At 40.7% G+C, this 14,572-nt stretch overlaps 1 protein-coding gene across 1 annotated transcript in view; it reads left to right on the plus strand.

Moving 5' to 3' along the window:
• The window catches only part of DEPTOR (DEP domain containing MTOR interacting protein), a 151,103-nt gene that overhangs the window by 91,238 nt on the left and 45,293 nt on the right, over positions 1–14,572 (plus strand). Inside the window, exons 5-6 of the mRNA XM_060116042.1 lie at positions 8,366–8,551; positions 10,552–10,686. Coding sequence (XP_059972025.1) covers positions 8,366–8,551; positions 10,552–10,686 — 321 coding nt within the window. The remainder of the gene's footprint in view (positions 1–8,365; positions 8,552–10,551; positions 10,687–14,572) is intronic.

The following is a 14,572-nucleotide window of genomic DNA, read 5'->3' on the forward strand; positions in this document are numbered from 1 at the left end:
CTTAACCACTGCACCACCAGGGAAGTCCCATATTATAGTATTACTGAATGTAGTGATGTACTAAATTTAAGTAAAAATTTGACTATTGAAAGAGCTAGTATTTGTGGATATCATATCAAAGTGTAATTGGCTTATCTTTTGGTTCAAGATGCATTTAGCATCTCCTGAATGCAAGAATGTATTATTTACTGAGAACATGCAGAATTTTCACTGAATTAGATGTGTTTGTCTTTGTGGCCGACATCATTCATTTAGCTGAAGTGAATAGTTTATCACCATTTAAAGATTGTGAAACACCTATATGAATCAATAAGTTAAATTTTGGCAGGGTGTACTCTCTTGATAGGGACCCACATTTCTGAGACTCTGATATTTATGTAACCAGAAGAGTTATTCATTAGCAAATGTGGATGATATATACAGTCGCAACCCTAGATTGCATTTGCTGGTGTTGACCTAGAAGGGATGTGATTCTGTTTGTGAAATACCCAAGGAGGCTGTTGAACCAGTAAACATTATTGATAAAAGGGTTAATGTGATTCTTAGTACATTGTATTAGATTATTTTCCTAGTGGTTTATAGAATTTTTGAATTTCACAGTCCAAAAAAATTTTTTGCCAAGAATGAATACTTAGAAAAAAGAACTTCTGTTTTTACCATAATTTCATAAAACACTGGGCAAGAAAAGTACCTGGCATACAGTCATCCTGACTCAATAAACGTTAGTTGAATAAATGGGTGGGTGAATGAACAACAAAGAAGTTGTGATGATATAATTTTAGAATAAATGAAAGCCTTTAAATGGAATATACTTATTTTTAGGAAAACCTAAATGCATTGTCCTTAATATTGCAATTTCCCCATGGCCCAGCACACTCTTCATGACATACCATGAGCCCACGGATTGACTGGTTGCTACATAACTAGCGGCTAGATAGTTCAGAGTTAGATGTATTCTGGATGTGCTCCGTATCCCTTTGTCTACCTACCATGGACAATTCACTTCTAGCCATTTACAGAGCACCTACTCTGACCCAAGCATGTAGTAGTCTAGGGTTTGAGGATACCACAATGCTTAAGACACAGCCCGGGCTCTCAAGCAGAGTGACTTAGTTGGGGAAAGAGATGTGCTCCCCCAAGCAAATAAACCCATATCACACTGCAGTGTGGTAAGTGTCACAAAAAGACTGCCGATTGCTAGGTGTATGGGTGACAGAAAGAAAATAAAAATGTACTCTGTGACGAACATGGAAGTTGAGTGTTGGATAAAGTAACATTTTACTAGAACTTTAGAGTCTTTTCCAATCTCTTGTGGCCTGTGTTTCTAAGTAAGCATGTTGCTTTTGGATCAGAAGCCAAAGTTGTGTGGCCTTGGGGAAGTTACTGAAGTAACTTCAGTCTCCATTCTTGCACTGTCAATCACTTACAGAGTGAGCGTGAGGACGGTATTGTATAGTATTTGTAAAGTTAGTACAGTGGCATATAGTAAGTGAGCTACCAGCGTAATTATAACAGACTTCAGCAGAGTAGGTTAGAGATGGCAATCAGTAGATACTCCGGCTTTTATTAAACCCTGGTGGGCTGAGATGACAGCCCACCCCCCACAGAAGTCAACATAAAACTCAACATTTGACCACCTGAGATATGTCACAGAGTAAATGGAAGAATCTTTGGACTTGGTGTCAGAGAGCGTGGTGCTCATGCTGCCTCTGCCACTAGGTAACGGGGCATAAGTGAAGGTGAAAAAAGTAAGAGAGAAAGAGAACGCTGAGCCATCCTTTCTACCTAAGGGTCTTTGTTGTTAAGCTATGTTGAACATGTATATTCGAACTCTTTGGATTTGATTGTTGATTTGGGTTTTTCTTCCATGTTCCCAAGTAAGCTTCATATATGTGTGTATTTTTTAGATAATGTCGATTTTTAATGAATCTTGGTTCACCCACAGGCTGAAAATAATCTCTCCTTTGAATTTCCGTAGCACTTTATATATAATTTCCTTAAGATTGTTGGAATTTCCATCTTGTACTTTTGTTATATGTGAGCATGTTTTATTGCCTTTGCTAGACTATAAGCTTTTTTTTAATGAAGCGGTTTTATTTTATTTTTATTATTGTCATTATTATTATTATTATTATGATGATGATGATGATGATGATGATGATGATGATGATGATTTTGGCTGCCATGCGGCCTACAGGATCTTAGTTCCCTGACCAGGGATCAAACCCATGCTCCTTGTAGTGGAAGTACACAGTCTTAACCGCTGGACTGCCAGGGAAGTCCCAGACTATAAGCTTATTGAGGGTACGATTTTGTTATATAATTTCTCTTAGTATTTCTAGCTCTTAGAGTAGATGATTGGCCTCTAGGTATTCACAGTATAAATGAATAACAATGAGTCAGTATTTAAGTACTGAACAAAAGGTGGAGAATATTCCTCTCCATCAAATTTGGTATTTGCCAGCCTTGTTTTTGCTCAACATAGATACATAGATAGATAATTCTGTTTTTTTTAAAGGCATGAAAACTTTCTATATTTTTCAGTTTTTAAATGTGGACTTGCAAAACTTTTTTGATTAGAAATGTAAGGTATTTTACAAATTGGAAATAGATTTAAAGGTGCTAATAAATTCTTCCATCCCAATTTTCATTTCATCTTCCTCATTTCAGCCCTAAATAAATAACATGGATAAGGCATCCATGCATGGACATATATTTATGAAGGTTTGTCAATTCATCCAGAGCCCACTATTCTTCATGTTTATGTGAGGTACTGTTTTTAAAATTGTTCCTTTAAAAGACATTATAGTTTCTTAGACATGACACCAAAACTAACAAAAAAGTAACATGACAAGCAACAAACTAAAAAACAAACTGAACATCATCAGAATTAAAATCTTTTCTATTTTAATATTTATTTATTTATTTATTTATTTGGCTGTGCCAGATCTTAGTTGCGGCATGCGGGATCTTCGTTGTGCCATGCAGGATCTTTAGGTTGGGGCATGCAGGCTCTTAGATGTGGCATGTGGGATCCAGTTCCCTAACCAGGGGTTGAACCCAGGCCCCCCACATTGGGAGCGTGGAGTCTTAACCACTGGACCAACAGGGAAGTCACCACTGGACCACCAGGGAAGTCCCCCCAAATTTTTGTATTTTAGAGGATACCATCAAGAAAATGAAAAGACAGCTTACAGAATGTGATAAAATATTTGTGAATAATATACCTGATAAAGGGCTTATATCTAGAATACATAAAGAACAATTACAACTTAATAATAAAAAGACAACCCGTGAAGAAAATGAGGAGACAAGCCTCAGACTTGAAAATATTTGCAAAAGGCATATCTGAAAAACACCGTTAGCCCAAAATATACAAAGAACTCTTAAAAATCAACAATAATAAAACCACCTGGTTTTAAAAACGGACCAAGGACCTGAGCAGACACCGTCTGACAGAAAATATACAGATGGCAAATAAACATATGAAAAAATGCTCAACATCCTATGTGATTAGGGAATTCCAAACTGAAACAACAAGATACCATTACACACCTATTAGAATGGCCAAAATACAAAACACTGACAATGCCAAATGCAGGCAAGGTTGTGGAGCAACAGGAACTCTCATTCATTGCTGGTGGGAATAGAAAATGGTACAGTCACTTTGCAAGGGATTTTGGCAGTATGGTAAGCATACTCTTACCATATGATCCAGCAATCATGTTCCTTGGTATCTACCCAAAGGAGTTGAAAACTTATGTCCACACAAAAACCTGCACATGGATGTTTATAGCAGCTTTATTCATGATTGTCATAACTTAGAAGCAACCAATGTGTCCTTCAGTAGGTGAATGGATAAACTGTTATACATCCAGACAATGGAATATTATTCAGTACAAAAAGAACTATCAAGCCATGTAAAGACTTAGGGGAACCTTAAATGCATATCACTAAGAGAAAGAAGCCAATATTAAAAGCCTACAACTATATGACCTTCTAGAAAAGACAAAACTATGGAGACAGTAAAGAGATCAGTGGTTGCCATGGGTTGGGGGGAAGGAGAGATGAATAGGTAGAACACAGAGGATTTTTTGAACAGCAAAAATAGTCTGTATGATACTATATACCATAACGTCTCACAGAAAAAACCTGAGTGACCTTTTTTGGCCAACCCAATATAATGGTAGATACATTGAATGAAATCTGTGGAATGTTCAATATCAAGGTGAACCCTAATGTAAACTATGGACTTTGGATAATAATGATGTATCAGTATACATTCATCAGTTGTAACATATGTTCCTTTCTTGACAATTGATGGTAGAGCCAAGTTGTGTGTCAGGGGGCAGAGAGTACATGAGAACTCTGCACTTTCTGCTCAGTTTTGCTGTGAACCTAAAACTACTTTTAAAAATAAATCTTTTTTTTTAAAGACAATCCAATTAAAAATAGACAAAGGATTTGGATAGACAGTTCTCCAAAGAACATAGGCACATAGACAATAAGCACATAAAAACATGTTCAACGTTATTAGCCATCATGGAAATGCAAGTCAAAATCACAATAAGATACCACTACACAGCCATTAGGACAAGTGTAATAAAAGAGATAGAGGATAACAAGGGTTGCTAAGGATGTGGAACAATTAGGACCCCCTCCTCTGTTGGTGGGAATGTAAAATGGGGCATCCTCTTTGGACAAGAATCTGGCATACAGTATAGGGTTACCATATGATCCTGCCATTCTACTCCTAGTTGTAAACCTAAGAGAAATGAATACATATGTCCACACAAAAATTTGTATATGAATGTTAATAACATTATTCATTATAACCAGGAAGTGAAAACAACTCAAGTGTCCATCAACTGATTCATGGATAAACAAAATATAGTATGTTCATACAATGGAATATTATTTGGCAGTAAAAAGTAGTGAAATACCGATACCTGGCATTACATGGATAAACCTTGTAAACGTTATGCCAAGTGAAAGAAGCAAGTCACAATGGACCATGTCTTACATGACTCTATTTATATGAAATGCCCAACATAGACAAATCTACAGAGACAGAAAGTTGATTACTGCTTGCCTAGGGGTTGCCTAGGGGTTATGGGCAGATTGGAAGTGATAGCTAAGGAGTGTTGGGTTTCTTTTGGGGGTGATGGAAATGTTTTAAAATTGATTGTGATGATGGGACGCACAACTCTGTGAATATATTATAGACTAGAATATATAGAGAACTATGCACATTAAGTGGGTGAATTATACTATAATAGGACCACTCCTTTCTGAGACTGATCATATGCCCAGTGGTTAATAGCCAAATGATTATTTGGGCATTAACATTATATAACATCTTATATTGGCAATGTGGGTTTACAGTGTTGAGCTCTATTTTTTGTTTTTGTTTTTTTTTTAAATTAATTTATTTTTTTTTGTCTGTGTCACGTCTTAGTTGCGGAATGCGGGGTCTTCGTTGAGGTGCATGGCCTTCTTTCTAGTTGTGGCCCACGGGCTCCAGGGCATGTGGGCTCTGTATCTGTGGTGCACGGACTTAGTTGCCCGCAGTATGTGGGCTCTTAGTTCCCTGACCAGGGATCGAACCTGTGCCCCCTGCATTGGAAGGCAGGTTCTTTACCACTGGACCACCAGGGAAGTCCCTGTTAAGACTCTGTTGTTCCTAGTCTCCCAGTCCATTTATAAGATTTGTTGTTGTTGTTTGTTTCCTTTTTATTAACATACATATACTTAACCTACAATGAAATATACATATTAAATGTTTAGTTTGGTGCATTTTGACAATGTATATATTCATGTAAAAACAAGATATAGAACATTTTCATCACCCCAGAAAGTTTCCTCCTACTCCTTTCCAGTCAATCCTCTCCCTTTCCCCTTTTTGATTTCTATCATTATATGTGAATTTCCTCTATTCTTGAACCTCATGTAAATTAAGTCACTCAGTGTATGTTTTTTGTGTCTGGCTTTTCTCACTCAACTTAATGCTTTTGATATTAATCCACGTTGTTTTATGTGTCAGCAGCTCATTCCTTTTTATTGTCAAGTAGTGTTTCATTGTATCTACAATTTACTTATCCATTCTCCTGTTGATGGACAGGTTGTCCCCAGTTTTTGGCTATTATGAATAAGGCTGCAATGAACATTTTGGGCGATATATGTTTTCATTTGTTGTGGGTGGGTCCCTAAGAATTGTGGGGACATAGGGTAGATATGTATATAACTTTATAAGATCTGTCAGACTACTCTCCAACCTGTTTTTACCATTTTATATTCCTGCCTGCAAAATGAGAGTTCCAGTTGCTCCATATCCTCACCAACATTTGATGCCGTCATTCTCTTTATTTTAGTGATTCTAGTGGGTGTGAAGTGGCATCTCATTGTGATTTTAATTTGCATTTCCATATTAGCTAATGAGGTTGAGCCTCTCACGTGCTAATTAGATTTTTGTTTTGGTAAAGTCTATTCAGTTGTTTTGAATTTTGGGGGGTTGAGACTTCAGCATGACGCTGGCCAGTTTGCAGGGCTCCTGATTACTTTCCAGAGACAAAATGACCTAGGAACATGGATTTGGAGCCTGATGTCTTGTCTGTTTCACAACTCCGTGATTAGAACTCAAAATATAAAGTTGCGAATAGACCACAATAGATCCCCGAGGTATAAATGGTAATGTAGAATTGGATGTAAGTTTAGCCTGGTAGCCATACATTAGCAGTGTTATGTAACATTATTTCAGTTCTTTATGAGAACCTAAAGAAGCATAGGAATTGTTTTTCAGAGAGGCAGTTGAGAGTAGTAATTTGGAACTTGAACTCTGGAGTCAGATACTGTAGTTACATTTCTACCTCTGCCATTTACTGTGTCTTCTTTGGGTCTTACTCATATATCTGGGCTTCAGTTTCTTCATCAAAAAATAAGGAAGAAAGTAACAGTAACTCTACCCCAGGCTGTTGTTAAAATTAAAGTAATTAATACAAATAAAGCATTTAAAATAATGCTGAATTCATAGAAAATGCTGTATGAAGGTTAGCTATTGTTATTATTGATTTTGAGTTGATGGCCTGGCATGATTAGGTGCTCAAAAGTGTAGATTTTCCTTGGGAAGTAACCAGCCTTTATCTGGATAGCCATTCATTCATTTAGCATCAATCTTAAACAGCTACATAATGTTTGATTCCATTTCTATAAAATTCTCTAAATGGTAACATTGCAGAGGTGGAGAACATACTAGTGGTTGCCAGACATTAAGGATTTGGAGTGGGAGGCTATCAGGGGTTAGCATGAGGGAGTCCCTTTGTCATGATGGAACAGTCCTGTGCTTTGAGTGTGGTGGTGGTTACAGAGATCTATACATGTGATAAAATTGCCTAAAAATACACACACACACACACACACACACACACACACAAATGAGTGCACGTAAAAACTGGTGAAATCTGAATAAGGTCTATAGATTGTACTAATGTCAATGTCTTTTTCTGATATTGTACTTTAGTTATTTCTGTAAGATGAAACGATTGGGGGAATCTGGGTGAAGAGTACACGGGGACTCTCTACTATTTCTTGTTGCTGTTGATTTTTTCGGCAGCTTTGGTGAGATATAGTTCACATACCATACGATTCACTCATATTAAAGCATACCATTCATTGGTTTTTAGTATATTCACAGGTATATGCAATCATCACCACAGTCAATTTTAGACCATTTTTATCACCTCAAAAAGGAATCTCACACTTTAGTTAACATCCCCAACCCCCTAGATCCCCTCCAGCCCCTGGCAACCACCCAGTCTACTCTGCGTCTATAGATTTCCTTGTTCTGGATATTTCATATGAATGGAATCATATACTATGTGGTCTCTATATTATTTTGCAACTCTCCATGAGTCTATCATTATCACAAGATAAAACGTTTAAAAATGAATGACCGTGTTGCTCTGGGACAAGCACTGTGCTGGGCCCAGTGGACACATGACTAAATGAAGCCACGATCGCTGCCCCAAAGAGCCTAGAGTTTAGTGGGAAAGGCAGAGAAGTTGAGGGGCAATGAGAGCGTGTGTGACAAGTGCTCAGATGGAGGTAAAGTAGGAGCCAGGACAATACCAGGAGGAGTATAGCTTAGATTGGGGTGACATCAGGCAGAGATTCCCCCAGAGGAATTGGTTAGCAAAGTTTTAAAATGCATGACACGTGGAAAGAATCTGGGACCATGTGTGGACTGCAGGCTCCTGGGACATCTGTAGAACCAGACCCTTTCTCAAGACTTTTGCTCCTGTTGGCTGGAGTCTCCTGGCTACAGTGCTTAGTGACCAGGCGGCCCTCATCTATTGTTTCTTCTCCCCAGTGTCCAACAAGCACCCGTTTGTGGACAGCAATCTTCTCTACCAGTTCAGAATGAACTTCCGGCGGAGGCGAAGACTGATGGAGCTGCTCAATGAAAAATCCCCCTCCTCCCAGGAAACTCATGACAGCCCCTTCTGCCTGAGGAAGCAAAGCCATGACAATCGGAAATCTACCAGTTTTATGTCAGGTATGTCAGTTCCCTTGTTTGTTTGATCATATATATCTGTCTTTTGAGAAATAGCATAGTTGTAACTCACCTTTGTGAAATTCTGTTCTCCAGCAAATTTGTATTTATTTATAACCAAAATTTTATTTATTTATTTATTACTCCCCCCGAAAAGAAACCATACACACATACAACCAGATTGTTCCTGTGCAGCCAACATACATGCTAAGAAGTCTGTTTTATAACACTATGTATTTGAATTAGAGAAGACTACTCAAGCTCTCACTCCTACCTTATTTACTTTTCATTTACAAACAATCCTTACATATCATTAATTATCCAGTTTTCTAAGTCACAGCATTGAGAAGCTATATATTTTAAGGATGAATAAAGTCTTGTTAGGGCATATACAACTAAAAGGCAACTGATTATCAATCCATCACACAGAACAAATTAAAACTATGAAAGGTAGACACAGGTGCTCAGAAAGCACAGCAGCCTGGGACATTATATGTTAGGTCAGACTGTCCCATATTGACAATTAACCTGGACAGAAATGATGACTGATGTTCACAAAGATAACCCCATTTAAACAAAAAATAAAATAATATAAAATAAAACCATTCACCCGGAAAAGGTTAACTTGATGTGTCATTCTGTGTAAGCGGGTGAGGTGCTTAACAGGATATCTTCAACTCCTCTGAAAACTTGACATTGACTTGAGAGACTGATTGGCCTAAGGTTGGAAGTTATGGGCTTCACCCGAAACCCAGAGCAAAACCAAAATGTGTCTTGCTTATGAATAGGAGCGGACCGTGAGAACACTTACGACTAGACGTATTGAGAACTTTCTGTGCCCTTGGCACAGATCCAAGCTTAGTTGCATACATTTTCTCGTTTAATTCTCACTATTACTCTTCGAGGAAAGACTTGTCTTATCTCCATTTTACAGGTGAAGAAACTGAGGCACGGAGAAGTTCAGTGGCTTACCCAAGGTCACACAGCTAGAAAGTGATGGACAGGGCTGGGTCTGGCACCGGTTCTGTCTCATCCCAGTGCTTATATTATACTGGCTCCTACCCAACCTTCTACATCCCAGGTTCCTCAGACACAGCTGGGATGGAGCAGAGAAGGAGCCAAGAGCCACTCCAGGAAAGCAAACACTAGCCAAGGGTCAGGAGCCTAGGCCTGTGCTTAGATGCGCACCCACTGTGTGTCGCTCAGGCCGCAGTCTCCTGCAGATGCAGAGGAACCGTTCACGTCTTCGCTGGCAGTAAGGCTCGCCTGTTTCTCAGTGGGCCCCGTAGACGTGAACAAGGGAGGAGGAGGAGGAGGGTACAGTAACCATGGTCACCATAAAAGCCAGCATTGATCTTATGCTTCCCATGAGCCCGCACTGAGCGGAGCACCCTCCATGGTTTCTTTCATTGGATCGCATGCCTCGCTCTCTTTCCCTCGTCGAGAGCCAGCCAGGCCCACGGTGGAGGGAACGAGATCGTATCACTGAAGCTGCTGCCTTACAGACGCCTTCAAAGCCCGAAGCTGTGCTCTGTGGTTTCATCTCCTTCTTCTGTGGCTCTGGGTGATTAAAGACTTAATCTTCAACCCGGAGGCACTTATCATCACCGTTAATTCATGAAGTGTCTCGCCAGCACTTAATTTACATCCTTTCAGGGATGCTTAGCGTGGACTCGGTAGTTCTTAAAATAATGTTTTATGTAACCGAGTACTTTTCAATATATAATCCACTCCTTGCACCAGTCCCATGAGATGGCATTATTCCCACTTTACAGTTGGGGAAACTGTACGTTTAGAAAACCGAAGGGAACGGCCCCAGGCTGTGCTATTCGTCAGGGGCAGAGGTGCCACTCAAACCCTTGCTTTTCCGATGCCAAGGCCAGGGTGCTTTATTCCGGCACACGTGACCTGCCTCGCTATACCTGGCAGCGGAAAGCCTGCGTGCATGCTCTGGGGAACCCAGACCATCACCGTCGGTGACTCTGTGTGTTCCCGGCCCACAGTCAGCCCCAGCAAGGAGGTCAAGATCGTATCTGCCATGCGGAGGAGCAGCATGAGCAGCTGCGGCGGCAGCGGCTACTTCAGCGGCAGCCCCCCACCCAGCAGCAGCCCCCCCGTGCTCTGCAACCCCAAGTCTGGTGAGTGGCTGACGAGCGGCCCCGTTTCTGACCGTGACTGTGGGGGACTTGGGCCTGTGTGCAGGCGGGGCTCCCTGGGAAGTGGATTCTCAGGCAGAGGGAGACTAGCCTGGGAGCATCTTGTTACACTGTGCTCTTGGGGAGCAGCACCCCGTGGATGGAAGGGAAGGACGTGGGTTTGGGCCGAGGGAGAACTGGGCTGCGATGCAGTCTCCGTGAAGCCTGCCACTCGCCCCAGGTGGAGCTCTGGAGTTGGGATGGTCTTTTGAGAGTTGTCCCGACTTGGGGTGAGGTGGCCAGGCTTTTATACCCTCACCTTGATCAGCCATTGGATGTTGGCTGCCCCTGGGAGGAGGGCGTGACCTGGGGAAAGGCGGCTCTCTTTGGAGAGAGAGTTCCAAGGACAGTTGAGAACGCTGGCTGTCTGAGGGCTGTCTGCTGCTAGCAGTCCCAGCAGTGGCAGGAAACACGCAGTCCTGAAGGAAGGTTCGAGCAGCAAACAGCAGGGGAGGTAGCGCTGCCCCAGATTGCAACTGATGCAAAGATCTGTTGGGTCTCCGCACCCCTAAGGAAGAAGCTTGGATCTCTGCAAACGTAGCCGTCCCTGCGGTGGACTCTTGGTGCCTTGTGGTTTCAAACTCTACTCATCAACCTCCATGGCTTGTACATTCCAGAAAAAAAACCCTAGGCACAAAGATTGTTAATGAACTTGTACTTAGATCTAATCAGTTCTTCAAGCCCCACAGGAACCTGTAACCCATCTATACCACCACCTTCTCACTGTGCTTACCCACCTCCTTTCCAGGATTAGCTTGCATGGCCCATCATGATAACCATGGGCTTGAAAACACCTTCCACTCCACTTGTTTAGTGCCCTGTCCACCCTCAGTTCAGTGTCTCACCTTCAGGGAAGACACTTTTGTTCCTTTGTTCATGCTGTTTCCTTATTACCAGATGTTGGGGATACAAAGATGAGAGGTCATGACCCCATCCCTCAGTGACCACATCCTCTCTTTGAGGAAAAAAAAAATGCACTCATGAGAATAAGGACAAATAGAGGTTGTTAAAGGGCTTTAAGAGAAAACAGTCATCTAATGCTGTTGTCTAGGTATTTTTCTTAATCTAACTTTTTTTTCTTCTTTTTTTGCTGTCTTCTGGAGGGTTAGCTCTAAGAATAAAGTTGTAACCTGCAAGTGAATGAAGAAACTTGCTTCCACACTGTCTCTGGCTGGAAAATCTTCCAGCACCCATATATTACCAGGTTTTTCAATTAATAGAGCACTACTGATAAGGTAGAATGAGAAGAACTATATTGTTAGAAATAGCATGTTTGAAGCCCTGGTAGAAACCTGATACCTCCAGGTTAGAATCAAAAGAGTTCAATTTCAGGAAAGGGTTAGTTGTGCTAAAGCCATTTTACATGTTTTTGATTGCTTACCAGAGTAGAAGATGAACAAAGTGTTAATTGCTTAAATTACACATTCATCTTCCCTGAGGTAGGTTTACATTGTTTCCTCTTTCTCCTTACCCCCTTGACTCAAAGGGAAAATATTACTGATATGCAGGCAGAAAAGAAAGGTCAGGTTGCCTTTTTTGGGTCTCTAAGGACCAAAGCTGTCAGGACTTCTTTGTGGTTCATAAGTCCTACCTCTTACCTGTATTCTGACAAGCTTCTCTTTTACTCTAAGAGGGTTCCCAAGATGCAGGGAGCTCATCTGTGATTTTTTTCCTCTCAAGCAGGTAAGCAGGCTTCACAGTAAGGCGTTTAAAATTAATCATTAGATATCCATCAGGATATATTTTTTAACACTGTATATAAATGCGCTAATTCAGATAAAGAAAGTGCTACGGAAAGTAACATAATCAGTCTCATTGTGGTGAGTAAATAAGTTCCCAAGGATATGAAAAGAGAAAGCTAGAAATAATTCCCTAGGTTTCAAAGTTTCTACATTTTTTAACATAAGAGAGAAAGTGTATTAAATGATCACTATTGTTGCCACATATTACAATATAGTGTGATTCAAAACCACAATGAGATATCACCTCATCCCTGTCAGAATGGCTATCATCAAAAAGAACACATATAACAAACGCTGGAGAGGCTGTGGAGAAAAGGGAACCCTCTTGCACCGTTGGCGGGAATGTAAATTGGTGCAGCCACTATGGGAAACAGTATGGAGGTTCCTTAATAAAGAATTAAAAGTAGAACTACCATATGATCCAGCAATTTCACTTCTGAATATTTATCGAAAGGAAATGAAAACACTAATTTGAAAAGCTCTCTGTACCCCCATGTTTACTGCAGCATTATTTATAATAGCCAAGACATGGAAACAACCTAAGTGCTCATCAATGGATGAATGGATAAAGGAAATATGGTACTTTTTTTGTATGTATATAAATACACACACACATATACACACACATACACATACATATACACACATACACAACAGAGTATTATTCAGCCATAAAAATGAAGGAAATCCTGCCATTTACAACAAAATGAATGAACCTTGAGGGCATTGTGCTAAGTGAAATAAGTCAGGCAAAGAATGACAAAATGTCATATGATCTCACTTGTATGTGGAATCTAACAAAAAACTCATATATACAGAGAACAAATTGGTGATTGGCAGAGGGGGGTTGGTCGGTGGGCAGGGGTTGGTGGTTGGGTGGACCAGATGGGTGAAAGGGGTCAAAAGGTACAAATTTCCAGTTTATAGGTAAGTCCTGGGGAATGTGATATACAGCAAGGTGACTATGGTTAATAATACTGTGCTGTATATTTGAAAGTTGCTTAGAGAATAGATCTTAAAAGCTCTCATTTCAAGAAAAAGAAAAGTTTGTAGCTATGTGAGGTGATGATGTCAACTGGACTAGTTGATCATTTCATAATATATGCACCATTATGTTGTAACCTGAAACTAATATAATGTTATATGTCAATTATATCTCAATAAAAATAGAGAAAAAGTATAATAAAAATAAATGGTTGATATTGTCAAATATCACAAGTACAGTGTGATTCCTACATCCACGTTCATAAACCCCAGAGGGGATTGTGTGGGTAGGGGCCTGGAGGCAGTTGAGTGACAGGGAATAAAAAGGTCAGAATCCTCAATCATGGACCCCTTCTCTTACTTCCTGACCATTTGCTGAGAGCTTCTGTTCTTGGTAGTCAACCTTCTCCCTCCTTGGAGGAAGCATAAATTCATGTTCTCTTTTATGAGCTTTCTGAAAGCAAAAGTAACAATCCCAGCCATGTGTCATCTCAACAAGAAGCACTTCGTTGCCTTTGACTGAGAAGGTGCTTATTAGGGCCCAGCTGCCTGGTGGATCCTCCAGGCCTCACCCCCAGGCTGCCTTTTATTTTCTGCTGCACACTTGTTCCAGGACTGGCATCTGACCTCTGAAGGCCACCAGCAAAGGGAATTGGAGGCTGGCACTTCACCAGGTTAGGCTCCTAGCCCTGATCCTTTCAGTTTCTTTGTGGACTCAAGTTCATGATGTCTCTATAACTGGGATAGGATGGTCCCTGTCCCCCAACCCACTGGCTGCTCTGGGTGGCCATGGCAGTCCCTTGTCCAGTTCTTAGCACAGGATGGAGGGGGAAGTTCATTTTTGGTGGGTGTTTAGGCAGTCACAAGTCAGGAATCGACTGCAATCTTTGCCATCTTGGAAGACCACAGCAGTGATCTGATGGGGACAGTTGTCTTAGGAATACAGCACACAGTGACGTTTTGAAGCTTCTGTGCCCTTTCTTCTGAGTACAGGCAGTGGCACCAAATGCTTGAATTTAAATTTTTTTTTTTTCGGTACGCGGGCCTCTCACTGTTGTGGCCTCTCCCGTTGCGGAGCACAGGCACTGGACGTGCAGGCTCAG

This window comes from Mesoplodon densirostris, chromosome 13 (genome assembly GCF_025265405.1).
Source record: "Mesoplodon densirostris isolate mMesDen1 chromosome 13, mMesDen1 primary haplotype, whole genome shotgun sequence".
In the NCBI taxonomy this organism is placed as follows: Eukaryota; Metazoa; Chordata; class Mammalia; order Artiodactyla; family Ziphiidae; genus Mesoplodon; species Mesoplodon densirostris.